The 15,673-nt window shown below is 40.9% G+C and overlaps 1 protein-coding gene across 3 annotated transcripts in view; it reads left to right on the forward strand.

Moving 5' to 3' along the window:
* adcy2b (adenylate cyclase 2b (brain)) overlaps positions 1 to 15,673 on the forward strand; it is an 82,648-nt gene that overhangs the window by 53,509 nt on the left and 13,466 nt on the right. For all 3 annotated transcript variants that reach the window (XM_066674127.1, XM_066674128.1, XM_066674129.1), the window contains 8 exons: positions 1,712 to 1,888; positions 2,050 to 2,093; positions 2,576 to 2,656; positions 2,835 to 2,904; positions 3,066 to 3,163; positions 6,901 to 6,985; positions 11,793 to 11,930; positions 15,190 to 15,294. In XM_066674127.1, coding sequence (XP_066530224.1) covers positions 1,712 to 1,888; positions 2,050 to 2,093; positions 2,576 to 2,656; positions 2,835 to 2,904; positions 3,066 to 3,163; positions 6,901 to 6,985; positions 11,793 to 11,930; positions 15,190 to 15,294 — 798 coding nt within the window. The remainder of the gene's footprint in view (positions 1 to 1,711; positions 1,889 to 2,049; positions 2,094 to 2,575; positions 2,657 to 2,834; positions 2,905 to 3,065; positions 3,164 to 6,900; positions 6,986 to 11,792; positions 11,931 to 15,189; positions 15,295 to 15,673) is intronic.

Consider the following 15,673-nt stretch of genomic DNA (forward strand, 5'->3'; position numbering starts at 1 on the left):
TTGTATTATATCGCTGTGGTAAAATGGTTTGGCACTGGTTTGATGGTTTCTTGGAAGAACAATGGTGTCACTTCCTTTCATTAAATGAAATCACCTTCAGTAATCTGATTTTGGACCCTCTGTGTCTGGCAGCCTGTCTATAGCCTTGTACTCCACCATCAGTTCGAGCATAAGCCGGGCCTCTATAAGCGGCTCTTTTGAAAAGCGGCTGTTCACTGAGGCGGTTTGGCACAGTGCTGAGCGAAAGCAGACACTGCAACTCAGATGGTCCCAGAATGCTTATGTTTTTAGATGTGTGTGGGTTTTTTGCAGCCCACAGATATCACTCAGTTTGGCAGCGTTTATTCCTACGTAACACCCTCTGCTTCTTTTAAAATCTGGTCATTTATTTTGGCTCTATCAGTCTCTGTGTGTGTGTGTGTTTTTGCCTATGGGCTCAACAGCAGTTTCTCTTCTCCTGAGGGAAACCTTTAGGTTTCTGTTCTCCACCTCTAAACCCCATCAGCCATCCCACCCACAGCTCCTCCTACACCACCTCTCCACCCTCGGTCGGCTCTAAATTTAAGATTGATTACGCTACTATTCTTGTGCCGTTGTAAATTTGCTCTTGATTAATTGCTTGTTTTCCTTCATACTTCAAACAGCTGATTATACACCGATGTAGCTCAGTGTAATTTGCTTCACTTATGTGATCGACATACAGACGCAGTGCAGTCCTGCTGAGGTTCACGCTCTCAAAATAGTGTGTGCTCATGCAGAAAGTGTCCTGAGTTGTCAGGATAAGGTCTAATTAAAGCTCTAATTAGCCATCAAAAGTTTTCTAACACCTTGTTATCCTTTTAAAATGGGATGTTCGACTGTAATCTCACTGTAATACGACCCTCTAGGCCAGTGATTCCTCCAGGTTTTTGCAGTACACCCCACCCATTTTGTAGATGAGAATATTTTTAAACCCTCATACGTACTCCACTAAGCCTTCAGTAAAGCGACAATTTCAAGGAACTAAAACCAAAAACAGTCCAATTACATTTACTAGAAACAATACGCTTGTTGGTTTTATTCATTCATTCATTCATTCATTATCTGTAACCCTTATCCAGTTCAGGGTCACGGTGGGTCCAGAGCCTACCTGGAATCATTGGGCGCAAGGCGGGAATACACCCTGGAGGGGGCGCCATTCCTTCACAGGGCAACACACACATTCACTCACACCTACGGACACTTTTGAGTCGCCAATCCACCTACCAACATGTGTTTTTGGATGGTGGGAGGAAACCGGAGCACCCGGAGGAAACCCACGCAGACACAGAGAGAACACACCACACTCCTCACAGACAGTCACCCAGAGGAAACCCACGCAGACACAGGGAGAACACACCACACTCCTCACAGACAGTCACCCGGAGGAAACCCACGCGGACACAGGGAGAACACACCACACTCCTCACAGACAGTCACCCGGAGCGGGAATCGAACCCACTACCTGCTACGCCACCGTGCCGCCTTGTTGGTTTTAGACTTTTTAATATTGTAGTAAAGGCCTATTTATGTTGAATGTCAGATATCTTCCTCTACTCTCTGTTGTTCACAATGTAGTGGTGTAGTTGTATTCACTTTATAAATCGTTAAAGTGCACTATTTAGGGAGTGGGGCGCTAATTGGAACAGAGCATATTTTAAATGCGGTGTGTGTGATGTACTGTACTCCTCAGGGAGAGAGACGTAGTCCTCAGCTTCACTGTCGTCCTCGTCCTGTTATGGATGGGGTGAAGATGAGGGCATCTGTGAGGATGACTCAGTATCTGGAGTCATGGGGAGCAGCCAAACCCTTCGCAAACCTCCACCATCGGGACAGCATGACCAACGAGAATGGCAAGATCAACACACACGTGAGTCAGTTGCAAACACACAGTTGACATTTTCTTAATGTGAGAATTATGAACACGTTTTAATGAAATGAATTTGATGTATTGTTTCCAGTGTAGTAACATGGATAAGAACTATGGCTTTTTTTTTAAAGAGGTAATGGTCATGTTGTCAACCCTTTCAGGATATGCCAATGGGACATTACCAATTTCATGGACGATCAGAAAGGTTAGTTTTCTCTCAAGTCAAGAAGAACATTGCTCTAGGACTGTCACGATTAGATCCTCCTTTAATGGCAGCATTATGGTAATTTCCACATTATCGAGCACTGTACTTCAAACCTTGGTTTCATTCAAAATACAAACTAATAGCTTTGCTGATTCATGGCGGAGCACCTTATGACACATTTGGGATGAAGTGAAGTCACGTTTTTCAGCCAGAATTATCATTTAACTTGCACCTGCCCTCGCTCTCTTGGCTGAATACCAACAAATACCTTTAATGTAAAGCCTTCCTGGAGGAATTAAGCGATTAATCGTGATTCATTTTAAATCATTGTGCAATTAAACAGTGCAATTTCTTTTCATCAATTGGCAGCACTAACTATAACACACTTCCATACACTTTTTTACAATACACAATAATGCAGTGTGATTCTGTCTGTTCTTCTCAAGCTACTCAAGCTTCACTTTCTATTTCATTTCATTTAGAACAAAATCCCAGAAGAAGCGCTTTGAAGAGGAGCTAAATGAAAGGATGATTCGCACAATTGATGGCATCAACTCACAAAAGTGAGTTTCATTCTCCTCTTATTTCAGTTTACAGAGGAATTCTCTCATAGCTATCCCTCCGTGACCACTAATGAGCGTATTCATAGGTTTGGCACACTGCCTAACCCCCGCGATGGGCAGTAATCATGTTGGATTTGGTAGAAATGCCCCCTCTGTTCTCTGTGCTTTCTCTTTCCAGACAGTGGCTAAAGTCTGAGGACATTCAGAGGATATCTCTGTTCTTTCACAATAAGACTCTGGAGAAGGAGGTACGTCCTCACTGTAGTTCTGATTACATAGTTGATTCCCTTTCTCAGTTATCCAAATTCTAGCCTTAATGTTGTGTAGAGGTGGTGTCAGAACCTAGAGCTAAGCCTAGCCTTTTTACTTCTCTTATCGAAATCTCTTTTGTCTTTTTCTATACATTTAGTATAGAGCCACAACTTTGCCTGCCTTCAAGTACTACGTCACCTGTGCATGCCTCATCTTCTTCTGTATTTTCATAGTGCAAGTTTTAGTCTTGCCAAAGTAAGTACTCTCCTTAAATTACTCCAAAAAACCTTACTTTACAGTCATTACTTAGCTGTGAGTGACTATTTAGCCGCATGCAAGACACCCACTGTGCACCTCACTGGTCAGTTTACGATAACTATGTATCAAGGTTAGTTTCTCATTACTGCGTATTTTCCTTCAGTTTGTTTGTCGTATGTTTAAAGAGTTTTAATTGGTGATAAGAGGTTTAATTTTCAATAATGTTTAGGGTAAAGACTTAATCAGATAAAATATAGAATTTATTTTCTAACAAAATATTCTTAAATATCAGACAAATATAAGAATTTAAAAGAAAATAAAAAAGTACTGAAACAAATAAAAAACGTCAACTCTAACGTAAAACTTATAAATTGTAAATAAATTATTTGTGTAATTGTGGAAAGTGTTTTTTTTTTTGCTAACAGTCCTTGTTTCCTGATTCTCACTGATCAGATTTTTTTAATTCAATGTCAGTTTTGCAGTCACGCTGCCTTCTCTCTTGTTTACGCCGGCGGACATTTTGTTTGCAGTTCTAACACAAGTCTCTCTCGTGGCCGGGTCTTACTTGGAGTGTATCCCCATAGGTTAATGAGTTTTTGAGTGGCAGCTCAGTGCCCCAGACTTCGTTCAGTGCAGCATGCGCATGTATTTCATCTGGGGTGCTGAGCTGTCACTCAAAAACCTGTTAGCGAATGGGGATACACTCCTGAAAATAAATGCCCGTTCTTGAGGTTTGTGTCAGAACGGCAAAAGCTGGCAGCACAACAGCAAAAACAACGTGTTCAAAAAATCTGAACCGTGAGAAGCATGATGACACGCCATTAGTTTGTAGAACAAGTGTTTGTTGTTTTCTCACAAAATCGTATTTGTATTTGATGCTTAATTATTTTCTTATTCCATAATAAATTACCTACTGGTCACTGTTACGTTTTTTTTTTTAAACTGTTACCTCACTCAAACACATCAAACGTTAATGTAATATCCAAAGAAATTTAAAATGACCATCTTGTTTCTAAACTCACTGTCCATTTTATCAGCTCCACTATATAGATGCTTTTTGTAGATCTACAATTACAGACTGTAGTGTATCTGTGACTTTGTAAGCCACCTTTCACCTTAGAGAACGGCCATAGAGCAGGCTTCATTCGGGTGGTGGACCATCCTAAATGCTGCAGTGACGTTGACGTGGTGGTGGTGTGTTAGTGTGTGTTGCACTGGTATGGGTGGATCAGACACAGCAGGGTTGCTGGAGTTTAAACCCAGTGCCCCCTCTGATAAACACACCCACCTTGTTGGTGCACCGTGAAGATGTATTTGAGCTTCATGTTTTGACCTTGGAGCTGAAGAAATGAACAATGAGCACAGCAGGTCATATTAAAGCTATGGCCAATTGGTGCAAATTTGTATCTTACTTCATAACTTATCCTTATATATTATAATTTATCTCCATAACCTATTCCAGCCAGGCTCACCTAAGAGTCGTAATGGAATTGTGAGTGGTTATTTTGCCCCCCTAGCGACACCAAGAACGGGAAGAAAAATGGAGACACAACCCAACAGGGAAAAGATCAAAGTGCGAGACGCAGATTGATATAGATTTTGAGGAATCAGAGACCCAGCCACTTTAGAAATTATGCCTCTTTAAGTATGAGGTCAGACGGAAAAATCCATGCAAGTCTTGGCTGTAATTTACTGTGTGCAACGGCCTCAAGCACTTCCCGAGCCCCGCAAGCACACATCAGTTTCTCTCTGTAATGCGTCCTCACTTCCCGGCTCCATCTTTATATCAAGTTTATGACACCATTAAATAAGCGGCCCTCGAGGACCAGCACTATTTTTTTTTTCAACATTAAGTTTTATATGCAAAGCCCACCTTTGTGGTCACTTTTTATTAACAATGGCTTCTACAGTGAAGGTGTGCAGTAGACGCAGTGTGTGGAAATCTCAACCTAAATCAGAAGAAAGTGGCTGAAAGTCAATGGTGCCCACAGCTAAAGACAAAAATGAGCTAATTTCATAAAGGACGGGTGATTGATACTATGTTTTTGTGGTCAATATTAATACTGCTTTTAGAGGCCCTTATTTTGAGAATTATTACTTCCAGCAGATATTACTAATAAAATAAATAATATATTTATTGTACAATATTTACATTATTGAAAAAAATGAAGCTCATCTGATCCAGCCATATAGGTACAAACATGCAGCACTTGTTTACGTACATATAGCTATCTGTTTCCTGCATGTTCACACTGTGCATAGTAAAATACTTCCGTTTGGAATTGTAGGTATCTTTAGTCACTCGATTTCCTATCACTGTGTAAAAGATGTATGAGACTTTGTTTATTGTTGAATGTAAGAGTAAGAGCTAATTATTTCATTATAAAAAACGTAATAATCACAGCTGAAAACCACTGTATGGTTTGGCACTCTGAATTAGGGATGGAAATTCATTAACGTTTGAATTTGAAACACTACACAGTAAGAGCAGAGAGGTTTCTTGCTGCTTTTATTGGTTCTAAATGTGGGCTCTGTATGTTTTTAACACTTTTTAACCAAGTTCTTAATTAAAATGCTGCTGACATTTCTATTATTTATAAATAGTCAGTTGTATTATTACAATTTTTTATTACTTTTATCTTTTCACTCCTTCTGTTTTAAGCTCAGAATGTCATTAATTTTACTATAATTTATTTTATTTTACTTGTTATTTTAGTTCAATTTATCATTATTTTTTGTCCCAGTTTTATTTTTTCTTCTTTTATGTCCTGAATTTTTGGTTTATTTGTTTGTTCAACAGCTGCAAAGCACATTCAGATGTTTGTATCTGAAAAGTGCTCTGTTAAAAATAATAATAAATAAATATAAATATAATAATAATACAAATAAGAAAGAAAGAAAGAGAAAAGGAAGGACTCTTATTCTTCACCTAACAAGCTAAGGTTAGGGTTAGGGGTAGGGTTAATGTTAGGGATCCTCTGTCAATGTATACTTTTACAGTGCCCCCTGGTGGAGCACAGAGTTCAGACTTTTTTTTTTTTAAATTAAGACATAATGGTAGAAAATCTAATTTGCATATAATGGACTGTGTCAATTGACAAATCTATTTTCAAAACTTAATTGAACAGCCGTGCCCCTCCCTACCATAACTACCCCTATTACACTCTATAAGTTCAGGGCTGTTAACGTTTGAGGCGAAATTATAACCGTTGTCAAGTGTAAATCCCGGTGTCAAATGAAAGCATTTTTATTATAAAAAATTCAAAGAAATAATTACAACTTTTAACCTGAAACCCCACTTAGAGAGAAGTGCAGTGGTAAAATGTGAAAATAATCGGACAGTGTGTTATATCCCACAACCCTTCATCAGTGGCTTGGTTTTTCATTTAGAGAAATCTTTAGCTGCTCATTGTGATAATGAGTCAGTGTGCTCAACATAATAGTGGCTCTATTTGGCTTAATGGTCCAATTTTCAGGAGAAATTGTTCAAAATGTGCACAACAGCCTTAAAAGGAAAGGAATGGAAACTGTTTTAGAGGCAAATGCAGGTAACTGTGTATTACTAATGGATTCATATATTGCCTAGTGGTTCCATTATTTTAAAATAGCAGTATAAATAGAGAATTGGTTTTGCCATTTTGTGTGTGTGTTTGTTTTATGAATCTTAATGAGTAAAAGCAAATACTCTTGTTCTACATTTGCTGTGTAATAAGTGCAGCTTTGGTTTTCTGCAGAACCGCTGTCCTTGGGCTATCATTTGGACTGGCCTTCCTGCTGCTCTCTGTGATTCTCATAATTTGTTTTTCTGGTCATATACTGGTAAGCAAAGCACTCATCTTAATCTGAACAGCCGTGTCTTTTAAAAGGATTATTTAATGGCTAATCTGATGTTTTGTTTGTTTGTTTTTCCGTTTGTTTATAAAATAAAAGACAGAAAGAATAAACAGAACACATTCTGTAACTCTGAAAAGTGTTTTAAGTAAACAACAAAACCAACCAAACTTTTCTGTCTGTGAGAATATAAAATTTAGCTGGTTACGTGTTTATATTTGTATTAATTTCTTTATTATTTATATATTAGGATTTGATTAAATGATTATCTTAGCTGTAACGTGCTGATAGCGCTGTTTGAAGAAAACATTATCGGTAAAAGTCCATAGCTAATGATAGAATAAGGGTGTCTTTGTAAAAGTGAACGTAAAGATTATATGTGAGAGCTTAAGCCATGTCTTATCAGTACACAGTGCATTACTGTATATTTAATGTCTATTTTATACTTCCGTTACTTTTTCTCTTGTTTAGAGGAGATCACAGGTCTGTGAGCTTTTTGCATTAAACTCCTCCATTAAGAAACTCTTCTTTATCACAAAAGCTGTCATTTAACAGAGAAGAAGAACCTTCCCTGGTTTTCTGCAGAAAAACACTCAAATCCCTGCTCCTGTTCCAGCCTCTCACTTTATTCCTGAAAAGGATTTATGAAAAGGAAATGTCTTGATTTGCTTTGAAAAGGTCATCTCTTTTTCGAATGGCCTTTTTTTTAGCCTCTCCATCCCTCTCTTGTGTCGTCACGGTCGGTAACAGTAGCAGCGACGTTGCTCACACAAAAGCCAACTCCATCCATCTACAAATACTCTGCAGAAAGGGAGTAATTGGACAGCGACAGAGATTGTGTTGCTCTGTTGTTGCACTTTGGATGGGGAGTGAAACAAATGAGATTAAAGTGAAGAATGTCAGACTGAACTCATTAGGGCTCGTAGCTGAAATGTTAGCTTTGATTTGGTCCACAGGTTTCTCTGAGCGTGCTTAAGCACAATTTTGCAGTGTGGCAGAAAGAGGGGTCAGTTCATTTGTCATATTTATTGTAATCCTCTGGTATTTTTGTGACTAGCTGTAGTTTTGTTCAAATTGCTCCCTGCTACATAATATTGAAATAACCTTTTTAGAAAAGTGTCATGGCAGATTTGTCGTTACAGTTCTTTTTAATATTCCAGTGCCATATTTCATTTTCCATGACAGTTTATACATTGCTGAATATTATATATATATATATGGTGACTGTCTGTGAGGAGTGTGATGTGTTCTCCCTGTGTCTGCGTGGGTTTCCTCCGGGTGACTGTCTGTGAGAAGTGTGGTGTGTTCTCCCAGTTTCTGTGTGGGTTTCATTCGGGTGCTCCGGTTTCCTCCCATGGTCCAAAAACACACGTTGGTAGGTGGATTGGTGACTCAAAAGTGTCCATAGATGTGAGTGTGTGAGTGTGTGTTGCCCCGTGAAGGACTCGCGCCCCCTCCAGGGTGTGTTCCTGCCTTGCACCCTATGATTCCGGGTAGACACAGGACCCACCGCGACCCTGAACTGGATAAGGGTTACAGACAATGAATGGATGTATGGATGGATGGATTAATATAAAGCACCCCCCCCCCACTCCACACACACATATTTAATTGGTTTGGAACTTTTAGGGTACTGTGTTAATTGTTGGGGGATGTATTATCCCATAGTATTTAATAAACGCTTTCTGTTAAATTTACATTGTTGGACATGAATGGGTTAATTTGAGATTAATCTAAATTAGGGGTGGGACTTGATTAAAGTAATTAATCGAATTAATTAGAAGCTTTGTAATTAATTAATCGAAATTAATCACATTTTAATCACATTTCAATATTTGGCATGAGAAATACTGATTGAAGTTTGGTTGATGAATGAATCAATGAATATAAGCTTAAATTCAAAATCTTGTTTATTTTCCCACCAGTCTACTACCAGTGAATTGGTCAATTTGTCCGACGTGGACTTTGACATTTTGTTTTCTAATGTGAATCCTGACATGTGGTCGAGTGTTGCCTGGCGACACTGTTTGCGTTACAGTGATCCCGCGCTACTTCATGGTGCACATTTCGCCAGATTCGCTACTTCGCAGGTTTTTTCAAGGGGGCTTTTTATTATGTCCATGTATTAGACTGGGCCTGTAGGTGACAAATTATATCATTTACAAGTATTTCTTACGTACAGTACATGTATTGTTCATGTCCACATCCGAGTGAAATTTACTTACGCTAAATCACACCTTAGGAATGACTCTATTAAAGAAACTGGTAGGATATCACATGTAGTTCCAGCTGAAAAACATTAAAGAACGACTGTTTAATGCAAAGGGTGGGTTGTTAACAGTAACAGGGAGGGTTTTAAAAGTCCAAATACTCGTTAAATACATAAAAATATCTTTCCTCTACTTCGCGGAAATTCGTTTTTCGCAGGTGATTTTGGAACGCATCCCCCGCCAAATGCAAGGGATGACTGTACTGTTAACATTACCGACCTGCGCACTAGCCCCAACATGTTTTGCGTTGAGGTCGTAACGAACGGTGGAAGTGCTCCTGTGATATGTAAACTCCTTCCTGCATAAAGTGCAAATAACAACATTTTGGTTTGTGCTTCCATCTGGAAGTTTCTTGTATTTAAAATTCTCATCCTCCAGCGTAGTCTCTTCCGTCATCTCGATAATGTTCATCTGTACGCCTGGAACTCATGCACTGAGAAACTTTCGATGGTGCAAAGTGCGATTAAAATTAATATATCATTTAATAACCCGTAATTAATCGTTAAAGTGGGCGGCACGGTGGTGCAGCAGGTAGTGACGCAGTCACACAGCTCCAGGAACCTGGAGGTTGTGGGTTCGATTCCCGCTCCGGGTGACTGTCTGTGAGGAGTTGGTGTGTGTGGGTTTCCTCCGGGTGCTCCGGTTTCCTCCCACAGTCCAAAAACACACGTTGGTAGGTGGATTGGCGACTCAAAAGTATCCGTAGGTGTGAGTGTGTGAGTGAATGTGTGTGTGTGTCTGTGTTGCCCTGTGAAGGACTGGCGCCCCCTCCAGGGTGTATTCCAGCCTTGCGCCCAATGATTCCAGGTAGACTCTGGACCCACCGCAACCCTGAACTGGATAAGGGGTACAGATAATGAATGAATGAATGAACCCGTTAAAGTCCCACCCCTAATCTAAATACATCTACATGAGGTAATGCTCACATGAAGTACTGTTCCTGAATGTAAATGAAGTCTGCTCATGCCGATCTAAAAATGTCTGTTGAACAGATGCGGAACATTTACATTACACTACACAAGGGTAAAAAAACAGCAAAATCTAACCCTGTTGTGACATTTAAAAACCCAATTTGGCTTCAGGACCACTGTTTCAGAGAACTAGAACCCCTCTTTACCCTTTTTCAGCAGTGTGCATATAAACGGATCTGTATTTTGTGCGAGATGTATCCAGCATCAACACGTCAGCAGTCCTCCTCAGTTTGCACTTCATTCTCAGCTTGTGCTTCAGTGTGTACAGTACATAACGTACTTAGTTATGTGCTTGTAAAGCCACTGCACTGAATTTATGAGGCTGAAGGAGTCGACCTTGAGCTGAAAGCTGACCTTAAGACCCTGTCAGAACCAGAAAAGCAGCGGGAGCCGTTTGAATGATTTACCGCGTTGTTTACTAGGTCATATGTGATCTTTTATTCCGCAGCAGGTTGGATGCTTCTGTCCAATAATCTGAGGTTTGTTACAATTTAGGGACCAGTAGGAAAGAAGTGAAGGCTTTTTTTCTTGGTTCCAAAATCTCTGTGTGCTGTCTGGGGTTATGAATGGGTTTCTGAGGCCCCTTGACTCCATCCAGAAAAATCAGGAGTGTTGTGTTGCGTTGCGGTAGGCAGTGCTCTTACTCATTCTCAGGATGTGAGCAGATGCTTTTTCCAAAAACCCGAGCCCCACTGCTGTGAAGGAAGCCTGGGTGAAATGCATCACTGAGAGGTGTTTTGTTTGACGCTGAAAAGAGCTCATTGTGCATCTTAGATGTGTTCCTGAGTACTTCTACCGTCACGCTTTCCCCAGGTGAGCAGGGGGTGCTGGGCTTTTTTCCTCTTTTTTTCCCCTCATTGCTCTTCACATGTTTGGCAGCCCTGAAGCAGGAGCTCAGAAGAGCGCTGTTATGCAGTCATTGAGGATCGAGTGCTTCAGATATGAACAGATGGTCACAGCATAGTTCAGCAATGCCCTGTCAAACGTTACGCAACACTACACACAAACACGCTAGAAAAGAAGCCCAAAAAAAGGTTTAAATGTCAGGGTATGTCTCAGGGCAGGGGACGGACCCATGGTCAGAGTGTGGAACTGATATTGGTCTTAATCCCCAGGGTCCATATCTGTTTACAAACCCGTTCTGGGTCACGGATCATTTCACATAGCCGTGTTAAAGCGTGGTCAAATTAAATTTTGTAGAATTTGTAGCCACTTTTTGGTGCACAACGTCTGTTTTATGTTCAGCGTTCAGTAGCTGTGTAGAATTATCCAAAGGATGTGTTTTCATTCTCACTGAGAAAGCCCACCCCTCATTTACCCTGGGGTGCTTAAACTTTTGCACACCACTGTAAACAAGGAGGACTGGATTTGTCTGGGTTTGTTACAGTGTTGCCTCAGAGGTTAATATAGATACGCTGGTTTGACGTGCTTCTTATTCGTCTGAAACATGACCCTGGGCTCTCCGCTGAGGAACCAATATGCTAATGACATTAGTGGGAGTTAAAGCTTGTTTTCACCCCTCTTTCTCTCTCTCTCTCTCTCTCGTTGCCGTAGCGATGGAGCACTGTGGCCTCCTGCTCTCTGCCCTGGCTCCCGAACTCCTCCACACTCAATGCCAACAAGCCCTGGATCCGACTCGTGCTCACCATGGCAACCACAGCACTCATCCTGGTCATGGCTGTGTTCAACATGGTGAGTATCGTAACAGCCAAAGGGCTTCACATCCGCCGTGGCCCTCACCATCGGTTCCTCCACTCTGCTCTCCGTCAGACTCAGACACTGTTATACGATGTTACAGAAAGTATACAGAAGTGGTTTTATGAATCAGATGCTCAGGAAAACCCTGGAGGAACCACCTCAGAGCCACTGTCCTTTTGGGAAATTTATCCTTAATCTCAGACCTTACCACTATTTGTGTCTACAATTTTTATATACATAGATATAGATAGATTAGTGATTGATTAGGGATTTACACCAATTTAAGGTGCACCCATTTCAGATTTTCATGGAAAACCTTTTTCAATAGACTGGGATGCTCTGGAGCAGCTGCATAAGAGCCTCATTTTGAGCAGGACCAAGGGCTAGAAGGGTATAATGCCCCCTGGAACTGTGCTGTAAGGCTGTGGATTCTTGCTCTCTGGAGTGATGGAACAACATTGGGATGAGTTGGAGTGGCATTTGTGATTCAAAACTAATCCTCCATCATATGTACCTGACTTCGGTGTACTGAGTATCTGACAGTATCCTGAAAATACTAGAGTGACTGGTGGTACTATTGCGATAGTAAACAAAAAGTGTATGTTTCCTTCTTGAATCACTACTTTCAGATCAATCTGTAACGATGCACTGATGCATATTCACACCTTTTTATTCATTCATTCATTCATTATATGTAACCCTTATCCAGTTCAGGGTCGCGGGGGGTCCAGAGCCTACCTGGAATCACTGGGCAGGAATACACCCTGGAGTGTGCGCCAGGGCACACAGACACACACTTACACACTCACACCTACGGACACAGCCAATCCACCTAACAGTGTGTGTTTTTGGACTGTGGGAGGAATCCGGAGCACCCGGAGGAAACCCACACGGACACAGGGAGAACACACCACACTCCTCACAGACAGTCACCCGGAGGAAACCCACGCGGACACAGGGAGAGCACACCAACTCCTCACAGACAGTCACCCGGAGGAAACCCACGCAGACACAGGGAGAACACACCACACTCCTCACAGACAGTCATCCGGAGGAAACCCACGCAGACACAGGGAGAACACACCACACTCCACACAGACAGTCACCCGGAGCGGGAATCGAACCCACAACCTCCAGGCCCCTGTAGCTGTGTGACTGCGACACTACCTGCTGCACCACCGTGCTGCCTGACACCTCTTTATAGCACATAAAAATGATGGTAGGAGGCAGTATAAACTAAGTATGATGTCTTCAGTGCAATATGACATGATTTCACCAGAGTGTGCTTCTTATGGGAAATAAATGCCAAAATTAAAATGCTAATACCTTTATATATTTGCAAATATGTTTGCAAAAATCTGTGGAGAGGAATTAGTGCCAAACTGAAAAGCAATCACTGAAATAGGACAATGTGAAGTGAAACTAACATGAAGAATACGTGCCAAAACGAAAAAGCAAAACTGCTGTTACATTGTCTTCACATCGCTTGACCTCTTTACAGAAAAACAATACATGAGGATTTGCATTTTAAAAATTAAATGCTGAATTATTGTCGTGTTCTCCCTGTGTCAGCGCGGGTTTCCTCCAGGTGCCCTGGTTTATTCCCACAGTCTAAAAACACACATTGGTAGGAGGATTGGCGACTCAAAAATGTCTGTAGGTGTGAGTGTGTGTGTGTGTTGCCCTGTGAAGGACTGGTGCCCGCTCCAGAGTGTATTCCTGCCTTGCGCCCAATGATTCCAGGTAGGCTCTGGACCCACCGCGACCCTGAACTGCATAAGTGCTTACAGATAATGAATGAATGAATGATTGTCAGTATTGCTTTACATCATGAGATAATTTATAAATAAACGTCTCGTTGAAATGCAATACACAAGAGATTACTTTTCAACACAGACGTGAGGAAAACAAATATTATTTACATTGATTTAATGTCGCTCTGTCTCTCACCAGAGAAAACATTGCGTGTCAATTTCTATTTAAAGAATAAAATGCTGAATTCATGTCGTAATTGAAAACAAACTACTGAAAAGTGCAATCAGCTCCACTGTATTTATTCCACTGTGTGGCGTTGTGAATGTGCCAAAGCAAAATGCAAAGCAGGGATAGCATTTCAGCTGAGAGCCGTGCTGTATTTGTGCCACAATTAAAAGTAATCTCTGTCCACAGTGCTCTAGCAGATTTGGGGTGTGGTTCTTTAATAAAGGCTGTGGTTCAGTGGTATCAGGGGCGTAGCCATTGGTGGGCCAGTGTGGGTCTGGGCCTTCACAAATTCCACCTGTAGTCTGTAGGGATACTTCTGTGGTTTCTAGTTTCCAGTCCACAGTGTCGGTTAGTAGCTGTATCTGTGTCCACAATTAAACATACAAACAGGAGAGAATCTGATCTTGTGTGTGTGTGTGTGTGTGTCTACAGAGGGCCAGAGAATCATCTGATTAAGTGATTGAGTTAAATCAGTGTCGGCCCTCTGGCTTAGTCCTGAGTGTGAGGCTAAATGTTTAGCACTTGGACACAAATCAATTTCACACATTAAGCTGCCTTGTTTGCCTGCATCTCTGGGTCAAAGCATTGAACCCTAATCAAATCTCATATGTGTGTGTGTGTGTGTGTGTGTGTGTGTGCACTAGTGTACATGCGTGTATGCAGGTCCGTTTGCTTCCCTTCACTCATGCTCAAGGCTTGTGTCAGTGAGGATTTTTTTAATAACTTCATCAACAATTTGAGACATTCCAAATGTCAGTTTATGCGTTCATTCAATGTTTCCTCTGTAATCAAGGCTATTTTAACAACATTTGTGGCAGTAAGAGCTTCTTCTCTTATAGGAAGGTCTTACACTAGATGTTGGAACACTGCTGTGAGGATCTGATGGCATTCAGCCCCAAGAACATTACTCAGGTCTGGTGCTGATATTGGATTATTAGATCTGAATCAGAAACACCACTACTGTTCATCCCAAACGTCCTGGATGGAGCTCCATCACTCCAGAGAATGCAGTAAATCCGCTTTACAAGGCTTTTTACACCCCTCAGACACACACCTGGGATTTAACATGGTTACCTTAAGCTCATGTGCAGCTCTTCTAGCATCTCATGCCATTGGCTGTGCTCTACTATGGAGACAAGTTGTTGACTAATCAGTGATTAGTTAACATTAAGGAGCCTGAATTCACTAACCAGAAAGAGAATATCTTAGACAGTGTATGTTTTTTTGACGTGTGTGTGTGTGTGTGTGTTTTTTTTTTTTCTCTGTCCAGTTCTTTCTGGAGAATGAAAAGCTGATTACATTAACCACACCGAACGTCTCCAATGAGAGTGCGTACACTGTTTATGGTCAAGCCTCAGACAAGTTCTACTTGCCTGTAAGTATGTTTCATCATTACAGCATAATTTTTTTATATCTTTTTATATTGTGTAATTCAATATTAATTATTAAATGTTCATCATCATGGGTTTTATTCCTGGAGATTCCACCAACGTCCAGTGACAGAGAGCAGTTAGTTTTCTCCTCGTAGTCTGTTGAATTTACAACGTTGCAGTCGTTTAGAAAGCAAGTGCTATTGGTCATCCAGTTTGGTAGAACTTTGTGGTGCTGGACTTAACTGGAAACTACTAAATAGAGTAATTTTATTTTAAAAATCTACACCATACAGTGCTTTTAATAACAGTGTTTCAACTCCTACTGCGGCTGTTAAATCAGAGTTACTATTCTTACACTGTGTTATAAAACAGCTCTTAGGC

This window comes from Hoplias malabaricus, chromosome 6, assembly GCF_029633855.1.
Source record: "Hoplias malabaricus isolate fHopMal1 chromosome 6, fHopMal1.hap1, whole genome shotgun sequence".
NCBI lineage: Eukaryota > Metazoa > Chordata > Actinopteri > Characiformes > Erythrinidae > Hoplias > Hoplias malabaricus.